A 15,359-nucleotide genomic window follows, 5' to 3' on the forward strand; every position below is an offset into this window, starting at 1 on the left:
AGCAATGCCATTTACCCTGGTACTGTGCAGCTGAAATGTATGTTACTCCCACATGAGCCCTGACATCATTACACCATCTCCACTTTCATTATCCCTCTGACTGTGTGTTATCTCGGCTGTTATTCCATAATTATCAATGTTGTACACCGTTAGTTGTCTTATCTAGCCACATAAATAGCGGGATAAATGTGATCTCGTCACTTGTGAGCCAAACAGATGCGAAGGCTGGGGGAGGGGGGTAATGTATGCAAACACATTTACACAATTCTGCTGTTTTCAACTTGTTTCCCTTCATCTTCTTGGTTCTTTCGGTAAAGTCACGTAGAAGGGAAATAATAAAATAATGAAAATATTACTTAATAAAATACAATTCTCACGACGTTTCAGCCACAACGCAAGCAGCCGTCCTCAGGTCTGTCGATAAGACAGACTCTATCTTATCGACAGACCTGTTCTTCAGAGTCTGTCTTATCGACAGACCTGTTCTTCACCTGAGAACGGCTGCTTGCGTTGTGGCCGAAACGTCGTGAGAATTGTATTTTATAGTTTTATTTTTATTATTTTATTATTTCCCTTCCACGTGACTTTACCGAAAGAACCAAGAAGATGAATCCCTGCAGTCACGAAAGCTTTAAATCGAAAAATTTGTTTCCCTTCATCGAGGTTGGCATTTTTGTTAAGCAAACTTTCTGAACAACGTTTAAGATGTAATTATAGATGTATAAAAATAACAATCTCAAAACATCTTAAGCGTCACTGTTTTTATCATGGAACCTTTTTGCCAGTATCAAAGTATGGAAAAACAGATGTCTATTTGGTGTTTGAACATCTTAACACCTGCCGTTTCATTTCCAGAAAGGGTAAAAGCCGATTGTGTTATTTTTCATACTTTGATACTGGCAAAAAGGTCCCATGGTAGAGCTGCTCAGCATGAGCTATAAACGCTCTGATACGAGTGGCATTGTCTTTGTGCTGTTCGCTGTTTGGCGTTCTCTGGTCTGACACTGGTGAGACTAGGCCATGAAGAAGGCTGTCTCTGGTGTAGGCTAATGAGTTTTAAAGACAATGCATATTTTATTATCAGAGCATGTTTGTTAATATGTTCTCGACAAGTATGTGTGGTTAATACTTGCAAAAGGTATCGTCTCTTTGGTGTTTGAACATCTTAACACATCCTGTTTAATTGCCAGAAAGGGTAAAACCTATTCATATTTTACATATCACTGTTTATATTTGTAAAGTAAACTGCGCACGTTAGTTAATGTGGCGTATACAAAGTTTCGTTTAATCCCAGCTATGTATAATATACACGATGCAACGATCAGTCAATGGATAAGATAAACGAAATATCCCAATATACTTAAGTGACTTAACTCGACGGAGCAATATAAACAACCCACAGGCATATGAACATCAACGTGGCTTTAATCTTGATTAGAAGCTTTCGTGACTGCAGGAATCCATACTCTTTGGTTCTTTCGGTAAAGTCACGTGGGGTAGAAAATGTATAGATCACAAAGTTTCGATCGCAACACAAGCAACCGTCATCAGGTGAGACAAACACAGCAGGAGAACCTATCTACGTGACTTTACGCTTAAAGTTTGGTCGTAAAAAATGTTTGTCAGCAGGTGAAGCATAAAAACAACAATTTCGATCGTCAAAAGTTTTGTGAAAATTACATCTAGCCGCTGTTGGGAACAAGGGGAAATGTTTCACAGTAATATGCGTGACATTTTACAATAGCAGCAATGAAATGAGATGTTTTGTTGTACCCATGAAAGCCTGGGCATCAGACAGACAGCCTGATGCTGTGAAATGTGATGATTTTTTACCAAGCATTGTAAAATATGAATATTCTGTAGGTCACTGGTGTTCGCTCGATTTAATGTCGGGTAAATATGCCCAAAAAGTTTCGTAACTGTGGGTAGGAAAAGTCTATTTGCCCAATGTCCCATGACCAAAGTGAACAAAAGCAGTGTCTCTGAAGTCTGCGCTTATGGGTGGGATTATGCAAGGCCTCAATATTGCTATGTGTGACACCGAATCTCTCCCTGCAAGGAGGCTTTGCGCTATTTATCTAAAATAACAGTTATTATAAACAATAAGGTGGTTCTTTGCAACAGCGAAGCCTCGAAAGACATTTTGCAAATCGGTCTCCCTGTGTTCATGCCTATTGGCTGCCTCCTTGGCTAAGTTTGTGGGGGGGGGGTGTTGGCGGAGTGGTTAATGCATGTGCTATGAACCCACACACCCAAGTTCGATTCTTGGCGACGGTGAACACCAGTGGTGTATTATATTTGAACTGATCCTGGGCTCCTCTTCACCTGCCCACAATGACCACTGTGGTGATATATGGCCGGTCAACTTCCACGACTAACACAGTACGGGATTGAAAAAGGCGGTACATTATCACACGTCAACATTGTTGGCTACGCTGGTTCACAATGAATGAGCGTGCACTGCCATTGGTGCTTTCTGTCCACAAATACCCAATGCCAGTGCTTAGAGGTAATCTGTATCGCATGTGGGAGGGGGGGGGGCACGTAATGGGCAGATGTTCTCCCCTCTCTCCTAGGCATAGGTCTCAGCGCGCTGTAGCGGGGGTGGGTGAGGGCCTACGTCTCGCTGGATCTCCTCGTTGTGGCGAGCGTTGCCGTTCTGCAGCCCGGGCGGCCCCACCGGTACGGCGATGCTCACAGTATTCGGCTGCTCCTGCTTCGCAGGTCGCCTCCCATCTCCTGCACAGCAGCCAGACGCAAAGCACCCCCCCCACGGCCACCATCAGCAAGGGCCAGAATTAGAGAAGCGCCTCTCCTCTTGCCTCTTTGTCCATCGCAATACGACTGAGTTCACACGTGGGGGGTGGGAGGGGGGGCGTGACAAGCTTGCCCGGCGTGGCCCAGGAGGCACCAGGTTCTGTTTCCACTGCAGAACCCGAGTCATGCCGCTAATCTGCCATGCCATGCAGTGAACGAGTTGAGTATGCAGGTGTGGATGTTGAACTTTACTTTGAACACGTAGGCTTTCGAGGACCAATACACCGGTGTGCTGAACTGGTCACTAATTGGCATGTTTTGTTCACTTGGCAAACCGTACTAATTGGCTGTGCCGGGTGTTGGTGGGTTTTTATTGTTACGTGATCTAACCTAAATAAAAAACTCTATTATGGGTATGTTGAACTTCTTTTGCACTGCGCGAATCGGAGTTGTACAAGAGGCCGTGGGTTCGATCCTGACGATGACGCCTGCGTATTTGGAGTTTGCGGTGTCTCGCTCCCCGTGATGGTGTTGATTTTTTCTCCGAGACCTCCAGTTTTCCACCTCCACATTTAGAATCAATGTGCTTTTAGAGTATTTGGCTGCTATGTATTTCCACGCAATAAGCCACTTTGTTAAACTATAATTTTGTGGTCCGGTCGCTTCTAAAAATAATCTCTATAGCTCGGTGGGCCTTACCTGGCAAAAAAAAAAAACAGTTTAATAGTTTAGTTAAGTTTAATCAACCCCTCCAACTGGCCTGCTTGGGGAATGAGCCTGATTCATAAGTCTTGTGAAGTTAGAGGTTTCACGGTTTGGTTATGGTTTGTATTGATAATTATTCCAATAAAACCGTCCATACCATGAGGGCCCTGCACTGCCACGGGCTCGGAGTGTCTGGGATATGAGTTCCAGACTGTGGTCATTGTGGCACAGCCTGCAACACACTTCCCAATATCAACATGCCCAGTGCGTCTGTGCCACGTTTTGAGATGTGGTCGCATATAGGTGTGACATACATTCTAATTGCATTCTCTTTCATTACAGCGGTGGGCAAATTAAACTCCAATTACTCTTTAACAATGAATGTTCCACCCTTATAACATTGCCCACGTAATGCAATGACTCACCCAGTCAGCCAAAAGGTTTGCTATTTTCCCATGCATATTCAATAGCACACCTAATATCAGTTTCACAACAAATCCCCGTATTATTATTATTTTAATTCGTTAATACTGGTTTGCAAATCTTTACTTAGTTAAGTAGTTTATGAAACATCAAATAGGATTTTTAAAATTCAATCTCAATTTGTTATAGCAGACTAGATTTTGTACAACATTTGTCTGATTAAAAATTTATCGGTTTGCTTTATTTCATTCAAACAACAAATTTGAGCAAATTAAACCAATGTTGGAAGAAGTGTACCCTAATCCTGACGTGTGAACATCACGATTTCGATGCACATCGAACTGACACCTACATATGTAACAGGGCTGATGCCTTAAACCAGACCATTCAATAAATATGTATTCTGCATTGATTTCGAGGCATTGTGAGCAATTAAATAAACAATTAATCCCCAATTCTATATTGCCACAGCAAAATAGGACAATCCTTAGTCTGGTAGTATATGTGCTTCGTACATTGTTGCTTTCGGCATTGACCAGGGCCCTTTGGTATTTCATGGAGTGGTCTTGCCAATGAAATCCGGCAACCCACCAGTATTTGTTTAACAAGCCCAATTCGTTCTCCTAATGAGACCTAAAAGGTCAAAACTACTCCAGAGTTAGTTTATTACTTTGGTATGGAAAGCGCATAGGCAGATATAAAGTTTTTGTTTAATCTGGGGGGGGGGGGGGGGGTAGAGAACAGTCGTCGATTTTTTGTGTATATTCAGATCAGATAAACTCGCATCTTTTGCCAGTTATGCCTACACATTTAGTTTGTGTGACATTAAAAAAATAGAGCTAGAATTATGGAATCAATTATATGTTACAATATTAGCATGCCTTTTGGTGGCTTGCTTCATATCAAAAACACACGTACCTTTTGTCCAATTTCTTTCAGTTAAATTTGATATATCTTGTCACAAATAATGAAAAAGAGATCATACGTAGATTTTTGTCAGTGAAGTAATCTGCATTTCGTGGTGCATCTACAAGTTCCTTCCTTTGGTCAACTCACAACACCTGGGCTTGACCAGTAACCTCCTGCTATTGAGCTTTCGACACTTCATGGGGCCTCAAATTACAGTACACACAGCCTGGTACAGGTGCCGTGGTGACATAATTTATGCGTGTTACAAGTAAAAAAAATGAATGCGTCTCTACCGAGTGGTTGAATGACTGTAGTTGTTATTTTAGTTTTGTATTCGTGCATTTTTATCTTCAGAAAAACCTTGTCCAACTCGGCTTCATCGAATGCCTGTTTTGGATCTGCATGGTGCACCTAATGAGGCCTGTTTTCCAGAACACGGGGATGATGTTTCAGCTCGACGCTGTTTGACGTTGCTAAGATTCTCATCTCCGCGTTGGAAAGTAGTGCCGTGAGAGTGACATCATTTTATTTCCCACGTATGTTTTTGTGTGTGTTTTTTGTGGAATAATGTAACACATTCAACACGCACAACGTAAACGTTCAAACATTGATGCATCCATCTAGCCGTCCAGTTGTTGAGGACGTCAGTCATACGGAAGCCTAGATGGCGAATGATTAATGTTCAAGTGACAAGTGTTAGGGGCGAGCATTGGGCTGGCAATTCCGTGTCAGGGGTGAGCGTTGGGCATGAGTGCCGCGGTGGAGGACGAACAATGGAGACAGGGGTTTTGTGTTGAGGGGAAATTGAAAAACAAACAGTGTACACACACACAAGAAATGGAGAGTGGTTCCACATCCTTTAGTGCAAAAACAAGGGTGGAAATCATGTAGAATTAGTTAAAGAAAGAGGGAGGCGGTGATAATTTTGGACCCAGGAATGCAACCCTATTTTTCCAAATAATGTCGATTACTGTATTTGTCGAATGCGGTTTTGCCCTACACGGCATTTTCCAGGAACGTAACCCCCGCATCCAGCGAGGTCTGCCTGTCCATGGAATTTTCTGAAAAAGTGCTTTTTATTAACCATACTAGTGTAAAGATCGTGTCGGGACACGCTGAGGTTATGTGGGGCTACGGGACCACACTCAGGATTCATAAATAAACAAAGGTGGCAGTAATTGAGCCTAGGAGAAGCAGGCAGGGGGTTGGAGGAGACCTGAAGGGGGGATATTTGGAGGGAAAAGAAGAATGAGGGGCTTGGAGGAACATCTGGAAGGTTCGAGAAAGTTCAGGGAGAGAGAGAGAGAAGGCATATGAGGGGTGTGCGTTGTGGTGTACGTGGGGAGCAGTGGTGTAGCGGTTAGCGCACTGCGCTACGAACCCGGAGACCCGAGTTCGATTCCCACTCACGGCCACAATCAATGATAGCAATTATCTGAACCTGTCCTGGGCCTCCCCTAGGTCTACTTAGCCTCAAACGAGTACCTGGTATGATGTGTAAACATTGCCACCGGGCAGAGAAAGGTGGCCGAGTGTGGTGCTGGCCACCCACCCCCTCGTGTGCCGTGCCCGCCTTCATATGTGCTCGCTAACAGCACTTGCCCCAACAGTCTGTTAAGGCAATAGGGGGGATCTTTGTCTTTGGTGTGAGGAACGTGAATAAAATCCATACCTGAAACGTGTACTCCCTTTCACTGTGAATTGTGTGGTATAAATGCAAATGACTGTGAGGATTTGATTGATCCTCAAATGTGAACGTGGGTTTGGGAGTAGAGGCCGGGGCTGTGTCGGAGCACGGATGAGTTGGGGATCAAGGGGCAGAGTTGCAGCGGTAGCAGCGCTGACCTTTCAGTTCGTCCTGTCCAGACTGTAACTTCTTCTTGGCCGCCTTGTGCAGGATGCTTGCCTTTTCTCTGAACCTCCCTGTTCCACGCAGCAGCAGCAGCAACAAGAACACAACACTATTAGTGAGGTCATGAGGCAAGCAATACAAAGTAACATTTTCACATGTTATATTAGCATTGTTTCAAAAAAGGAAAATCAACAAATATCTGTTAACAAATGAGCAGCCCTGAGCTAGTGATTAAACTTTTGTAATCTCATGGCAGAGGCCATCTCCTAAACGGATAACAACTGTTGACGTTACACAAAAAAATATGATTTGAATCAACCTCAGTGAGTTGATGAGTTTCGTCAAACCTATGACCGGAAATTGATCTCGCAGCTGTCTGCTTATGAGTTGAGTGTTCTACCAACGCCAACCCTCGGCCACAGCCATGAGCATTTGGGATGAATTTAGATTTAAAGCTTTCGTGACTGCAGGGATTCATCTTCTTGGTTCTTTCGGTAAAGTCACGTAGAAGGAAAATAATAAAATAAAATAAATAAAACATCATAAAATCATTCTCACGACGTTTCAGCCACAACGCAAGCAGCCGTCTTCAGGTGGAGAACAGTTCTGTCGAGAAGACAGAGTCTGAATGGCACGCCCCAGGCTTGGAGAGACTATTTATGCTGGGATGGAGGGGCGAAGAGCGTCTTGACAAAATAATTTGCATATCAATAGGAATTTATCATATTTATGGGAAATGCAGATATGCGATTAGTACTACTTGTGAAATGCGTAGGAGGTTTGGCGAGGGGTTTAAAGTCATTATGCCCATGCATTATGCAGGATTAGCAGTATCAAAGGGAGGGAGTAAGGTTAGAATTAATAATAATAATTATTAATTCTAACCTTACTCCCTCCCTTTTATTATTTTATAATTTTCCTTCTACGTGACTTTACCGAAAGAACCAAGAAGACATTTGGGATGAATCAAGAACCTTTATACAGTGAGACCTCTCAAAGGCAAACTAATTGAAGGTGCGCCTCTCCCGTTATAGAGGTTGTTCGGCATACTGTGAATAATAAAATAGCACTTATTAACGTTACATTACATTGAGACGTAATTAATACCATATACATAAAATTATAAAGTTATTAACAAAACAACTAAATGTTTTAATAATACTTTCAAAAACAAGTATTTTATAAGTTTAATCTGAATTAAGAAACTGATTCTCGCAAACTGAAAAAAATACGTGTATAGTAAATATAAAATATCACTACAAGAAAGTGAAAGAGGAGGAGGAGGCGCCATCCAATAGCACGTGGATGTTGCGTGGCGTTCGTACGCACGGTTCACCGAATTCCAAACAGAAAACTTGAGAATATTTCGTGCGGTACAGCGTGTACTGCGGATTGCTCGTGCAATCCATGAGATATTGACGTGCCAATTTAATATTGAAACGTGCGTTTAGAGTATAAATTTCCACGTGATGAGCCATTTCATTGAGCTAACATTTGAACCTTATGGCAGTACCCATAAGGGGTACCATAGAACCCCGGCTCTCGCATAATGTCCGTGATGCAGTCATTTTTAGTCTGTTGATGGTCAGCGATGTGGCAATCGACTCATCTCGACGAGCTGTGCACGATGCACGATACAAAGTTGAACTTTTCCATAACGGATTTTTTTATGCTGATGTTTGGCGTTTCAACATCGCGGAGTGGCACTGATTTCGGATTGATTTCTACCCCAGTCGCGGAGTGAAGTACACCCCTGGAAAAAATAGTGTCCCAGAAATAAAATTGCCATTTTGTATTATTTGATACCCCGGGGCACCGCCAAAATAATTATTTGGGCCTTACCTGGTCAAATACAAAATTGTTTGGTTTTAATTAGTGCAAGAACAGTGTTCTGAGAATGATTGGTTGACTGTATAAAAATGCATCTGTATACAATTATTCTGGTGGTCTCGCTTGTCTTTTCCCGAATTCTTGGCTTTTCTGAGTCTGGCTTTGTGAGGTTTCACTGTGTTAAGGATATGTCAGGCACGTTTCCACATACATATGACAAAGACATTTGACTTAACTAGCACAAATATTTAGACTGCTGGTTTCAAAGCAAACTGTCTCTTCAATTTAAAGTAGAGTGCACGCGTGACATTTGTCTGTGGGAAGAAATTATTATGCATTTGTTTTAATCGTTAAATCAGCTTGTAAACATGAGATACAACTTGCTTTATCAAATGAAATATTTGCAAGTACTTAAACATATTACACATTACATCATCGCAGTACTATTCATATTTTATTCCTGTAGGATGGAACCCAGTAATTGCTTAAAAATGTTCAAATCAAACTACAACATTCACAGCCCATTTTATCAGTTACATTTTAGGATTGCAAAATCATTGATAAATTAATATAATTCATAAAAATTGTCAATTATAAATAGAATTTGCACTTTGCAGTCCGTCTTACGTTCTGGAAATCTGTCTAACATTCAGGAAAATATATCGTTTCATTCTAGGGCAAAAAGTCACCCTCCTGTAAAAAAAAAAGATGATCTTCGTAATGACTGTAATACCTTTACAATAACAATAATAATGTACGGCCTTTTTTGCCAATTCACGACTGGGAAGAAAACAAACCTCCCCATGCCATAGTGGGTGAGTGTGAATTCCAAAGGAGCGAGTCTAGAACACGTTAATCTCTCACCAGTGGTCAAAGCCATGGCCTATAATCTAAAACCAGGTCGCCACCGAGTGCTTCGAAGCCCTCTGTGCACTCACCTCGGTGCCACCGCTCCCCCCATTAATACCTTGAGCACACGTGTGAAAATGTCACGTGGCCAAAGTTTTTTTCTCACAAAATATGAAAAAAAAATGTGTGCAAAAAAAATAAGAAGCGGCAAAGCAAAAGAAAGAGTCAAAGTGGGGATAGGCGTTCCTTACCTTCTTCGGTCAGGGTGACATTTGGATTCGCTTCTGCATCAACTAACAGCCAAACAAAGAGAAAATGGGCCATTTGTGTGATTGTGGATATGCTGTCAAGTCCTAAAAGTTATGGTCCAAGTGCTGTGCTGGTATTTTATCGTGGGAAAATAAAACCACGCGCAAAAAAAAGCACGGATATAAATAAATAAAACATCACCTTGCTGTGGTACTTTAAAAAAAAAAGAAAATGTAAAAAAATGATACAAAATATGCAAAATGTCATTCAGCAAAAATACAATTGAAAATGTTCCAAGGGCAAAGAAGAAGAACGCGAGTCAAATGTGTGTCATAGGATGGCCTCCTGGGCTGAGAGATAGACATTTTGGGGAAGAAACCCCGTTGAGAATGTTGCAACAAAAACGCAAAAAAAATCTCCGTTGGTTCCTTTTGTCATTTCAAATACCATTTGTTTTCTTTCCTCTGCCCATCACAACCACAGTGGAATGATTGTCGTTAAAATATTGTAATGGCTGTAATCCCCTTCCTTTATCTGCCATTTGCGTTTGTCGTTGTGTTATGCAATTTTAAAACTGCAACCCTCTGAACAGTGACGAGTCAAAGTACGAAAGCTTTTGGCAAGCAGACACTCAAAAGACAACGTACCCCGCCCCCATAGCCGTAACAGACTGTTGGGGCAAGTGCTGTTAGCGAGCACCTATTAAGGCCGCCACGGCACACGAGGGGGTGGGTGGCCAGCACCACGCCCGGCCGCCTTTGTCTGCCGAGTGGCGATGTTAATGCATCGCACCAGGTACTCATTTGAGGCTGAGTAGACTTAGGGGAGGCCCAGAACCGGTTCAGATAGTCACTATCACTGGTGGTAGCTGTGAGCGGGAATTGAACTTGGGTCGCAGGGTTCGTAGCGCAGCGCGCTAAATTGCTACACTACTGCTCTCATCACACAAAGACACACATACACACACGAATTGACCGATGATGCTGGATGCAATTACCAGTGAAACGTCGTACTTCTCAAAAATTGTAAATGTTGTGGTTTCACGCTTCAACACACCGGTGGGCTAAAGCAGTGAACTATTTGTCTTTTGTCAACGTGACACTTTTTTTACTGATTGGCCGTGTCGGGTGGTGGAGGGTTACGACACATTTATAAATAACGCGATCTAAACCCAAAAACGTTGATTATGAATACACACACACATATGAAGATTATGACTTGTATCCACGTATACTGTGGGCAATCTGGGATACGTGAACAGTTATGAGCAGTTCAGGGCATGAAAATAGGTGAATTGACAATGGCTGATAACACGTCAACTTACCAAAAGCCTTACCGACTTGTGGTGAAATATGAAAACATCTGAATATCACTGAGCAGACATCTCGTCCAATGGAAGTTTCATTTCTTCTCTGTGAGAATGATCCAAATTCGACTCTGGAAATGCCTGCCTTGTGTGTTCTGCTCATTAACAGACCCATGTAGTAGTACACGTCGAAATGAGTGCATGATCATACATCTAATGCATATATGGAATGAGAAATCTGTTCAAATTAAAAGTCAGTGTGTGTGTGTTTTGCCCTGAGGAGATACAGCACATCTGTGTGCTATGATGAAGGACCATTGCCCTAAACGTCAGCAATTATATATATTTTCATTTTAAGGCAGTGTTATTGATACACGTGTTGAGTGTTTTGTTTGTTATTATGTTGAAGTTGTACACCACCGCCAACGCAGCGTCACCAAATAATGTTTCATTGAGGAGATATAGGATAAGGACATTCATTGATGTGGCAATGTAGCTCCTCTAAACAAATGTGAGCCGATTAATATTAATTGATTACCTACTTTTGAGACTTGTGATGTCGTGGTAATTAATGTAATATTTTCAGTACAAATTATACTTCTTTCAGTAAAGTCACGTGGTTAGAAATAAAATTAAATTTTCAAATCACGACGTTTCGTTCGCAACACAAGCCGTTGTCATCAGGCAAAGGAGCCAGCCTCTAAAGGCAAACTGTTTATAAGGGTTTGGGGATGGGCGTAGCCCAAGTGTATCAACAACACCAGAAGCACAAACGGTGCACGAGGGCCATTGCAGCAAAAAGGTGGATAAGAGCCTTCGACGAGTTTGTAAAGCCCTACATGGACTGGCACCACCACCACCATATATTCACTAGTTAGGGGCCGTCCATAAATGACGTCATGCGATTTTAGACGATATTTGACCCCCCCCCCTCGTCACACGGCGTCACAAAAAGTCAGACCCCCCCCCTCAAATATGCCGTCTTCTATCTGGCAACAAAACTGACACCTTTTTACAAGGAGTCATGTTTGCATAGACCGCAATTCCTGCAGTCAGAATACAAACAAAAGAACATAACTGATAATGTGCCCTGTCCTTGAAGTTGATTGGTCCACACCCGAGACAGCTTTCCTTAGAGCCTAGTCTCACATGGGTTGGACCAGATGACGCCAAAAGGTTCCCATAGGGTATATATATATTGTTTTGATACAGACATCTTTATAACATTCCTCTGTTTGCCATGCATTCCGGTTCAATTTTGCGCTCTAAGATTTAACAGCCATCAAATCAATGTTGCTGCTTTCATGCTCCCATTGTTGATTATGATGTCTTAAATTACTTTTGTGTTGTGGCCTCCGATTTCAAGTCTCATTATTTTTAGAATGGTTTTGCATTTCTGTGTGTTCTTTCTTTGGCATTTCCATTCTTTCTCATATCAATGCTTTTGTTCATCATGTTTATTTATATTTCAGACTATTTGTTCTCTGTTTAACACTTTACTTTGCCTTTCACTTTCAATGCACTGTCCAGTGATAGTGATTTCATAATCTACAGTGTTGACATTTCATACTCAGGGATTTGAATGTGTTGCTTAGAATCAGTCAATATTGTTCTACCTCGTGAGCTAGATTTTTAAATGTTTAGCTGTCATTTTTTTCACCTGTACTTAGCTGTGTCCTCTCCTTTGCGATTTTGAAGTGTGACTGGCATTGCATCGGCCTGCGATCGCTTACATCCACTGAGGACAGAGACATCCCTGACAATCTGAGGTTTACTCTTTGGTTATTTCGGTAAAGTCACGCCCCCCTCTCTCTATTTAAGGCCTCGTCACAGAGACGATCTCTCTCTTTGTGCCGATGCGTGTTCTCTCTCTGTGTGTATATTTGTGATATCTGTCTGCTTATATGTCTGTCTATAGTTTTCTGGTTCGATTTTTGTTGCTATTCCTTTTATACCTGATGACGATTGCTTGTGTTGCAATCGAAACGTCGCAGTATGCTATTATTTAATTTATTATTTTATCTTTATACGTGACTTTACCGAAATAACCAAAGAGTAATCCCTGCAGTCACGAAAGCTCCAAATTAAAATCTGAGGTTTGTCTGTGAGAATCGAGTCACTTTGTTCATCACTTATCGATGTGCGCATGTCCACTTCATAGATTCCGTGTTTTGTTTTATAAATAAGTTCGTTATCTTCATGCTCCTCCTGCGTGTGAACCCTGGATGTTTTCCTTGCTCATTCCTCTCTTCAATAGCAAATTCGCCGATCATCCTCTCACCTTTGCTCCTTTTTACCTACCTTTGCATTGATGTCTCCTGTCACAGGATGTTGACACGTATATCCCCCACATTTAGACGTAGGTTTGGTAATTATCTGCAGTTATCTGTAGATATTTCCACGAATTTCCACCCTTTAAAAAAACATTTCATTTTCGTGGCCACAGATAATTTGTAGATTTATTTAAGCGTACATTTTAAACGTGTTTAACTTAACAGTGTTTTGTTCATGCTGTGTGCTCTGTATATTTTAACTACGTGGGATGACAGCAGCACCCAGTGATGGTGGTGTCATTTTCAGATCGTTTTCTTCCTCCGTCATGTACAATGGCCAAGTCACCCTTACTCATTCCACGAAAATGCATCCTGTCAAGGTGCTGTGTACAGTTGCACACCACACAACTCTGAGTTTGTGTGTGTCATTTGTAACAATCTTGATTTGAAGCTTTCGTGACTGCAGGAATCCATACTCTTTGGTTCTTTCGGTAAAGTCACGTAGGTATAAAATAAATCACGACGTTTCGGGCGCAACACAAGCATCCGTCATCAGGTGGTGATGACGGACGCTTGTGTTGCGCCCGAAACGTCGTGATTTATTTCATTGTGTAACAATTAGTCGCTTTTCATTTAACCATTCCTTTCGGGGGTCTAGCTATCTACGAGTACGAGCGAGTGCCGGAGTTTGAGATGACGCAAAGGAAAGAGTAGGAAGGCAGACAGTGGTCCGAGTGTGGCTGTGTCAGCTCTGGGCTCATTACGGTTTAAACAAAAAAATGGCTTAATGCGATCGGATCGTCCACAAACCACCGCACACGAGAGCGAATGAGAATGAATCGGCTTAGCACAAGCACGGCGAGCCGGCCTCTGCTTGGCTCAGTGCGAGCAAGGTCACGGCATCCTCCACGCGCTCTCCCAGCCAACCCCTGTCCTCCGATTTCTCTGGCATCAAGCGAGATTTCATCACTAAAGCCATTATTCATCGATACAACCATTATCCTTAAGCCAATTACTGTCATTGCGTTTGGGCCACGTAAACTTAGTCGAGTTGCTACGGTTGTTCTCAAAGATCGCTATGGGAGGTGGCGGCACCACCGAGATCCTGGGTTTGAAACTAAAACTAAACTATTTTATATTTTAGCAGGTAAGGCTCACTGAGCTACGTAGCTCTTTCTCAGAGAAGACCTGGCCGCAAGTGATTGCTCAACGAAATGGCATATCAAGTGGAAATGTATAGCAGCCAAATACTCTAAATGCATGTTTCTAAAAATAGAGGGAATCACCACAGGACCCGGAGAAAGATCCACACGACCACGTGGAGAAACATGCAAACTGCAAAAATACAGGCGTCAGGGTCGGGATCCACGACCTCCTGTATACAAGGCGAGGTAGTTAACATCTCGCCACCGTGGCGTGAAACGTGGCAGTGCCCGTGATTAAGCTGAACTTTATATTATGGTTATCTTAGTCCTCTCTGTGGCTATGTTTAAGTGTCATTTGCATACACACCAACTGGTGATCACTTCTTTTGTTTAAATTTTCCGAGAACAGAAATACCTTTCTGACAATCTTGCATTTGTCCATGAGCATAAAGACAATTTAATTTCAGATTTGTATATTTGAGCTCCTCCATGTCAAATCCTCTTTTTATTTTTTGTATTTGTTATCCTCGCACTGGTTGTGAACTCTAACAGACATTCTCCTCTCTAATTCCTCACCTCATTGCCAAATTTCCCAATCGTCTTCTCATCTCTGATCATTGTTACCAACCATTGCATTGAAGCCACCGGTTGTGTGTTTGGCACTCGTTTAAGAGTTAGTTAATTTCTTCATACATTTGGTCTATGCCTAGATCTTCACAGCTCGTCAGATTATTAATCATTTTGCACTTGTAATAGTTTGAAAACCTTAACGTTGGCTGAGAAACGCTATCTGAAGCTTTCTCGAATCCTAAAACGAAACATTTTCTTGACTTAAAACTTTCGTGACTGCAGGAATTCATACTCTTTGGGTCTTTCGGTAAAGTCACGTAGATAGGTTCAAGCGATCGCCTGTGTTGTGATCGAAACGTCGTAGTTTTTTGTTATTTTTGTTGTTATTTTCTTTGAACCTATCTACGTGACTTTACCGAAAGACCCAAAGAATATAAAAATGTTCATGCCAGAGACTGAGATTGCATGAAGAAAGTAGCGAAATACATGTA

At 42.0% G+C, this 15,359-nt stretch overlaps 1 protein-coding gene across 1 annotated transcript in view; it reads right to left on the reverse strand.

Annotated features, from left to right (window-relative positions):
* Positions 1-15,359, reverse strand: part of LOC144950066 (sodium/potassium/calcium exchanger 2-like) — a 77,501-nt gene that overhangs the window by 10,509 nt on the left and 51,633 nt on the right. The window contains 3 exon segments of the mRNA XM_078880070.1: positions 2,621-2,739; positions 6,640-6,717; positions 9,577-9,618. Of these exon segments, the coding sequence (XP_078736196.1) occupies positions 2,621-2,739; positions 6,640-6,717; positions 9,577-9,618 (239 nt within the window).

This window comes from Lampetra fluviatilis, chromosome 3, assembly GCF_964198595.1.
Source record: "Lampetra fluviatilis chromosome 3, kcLamFluv1.1, whole genome shotgun sequence".
NCBI classification, from domain to species: Eukaryota; Metazoa; Chordata; class Hyperoartia; order Petromyzontiformes; family Petromyzontidae; genus Lampetra; species Lampetra fluviatilis.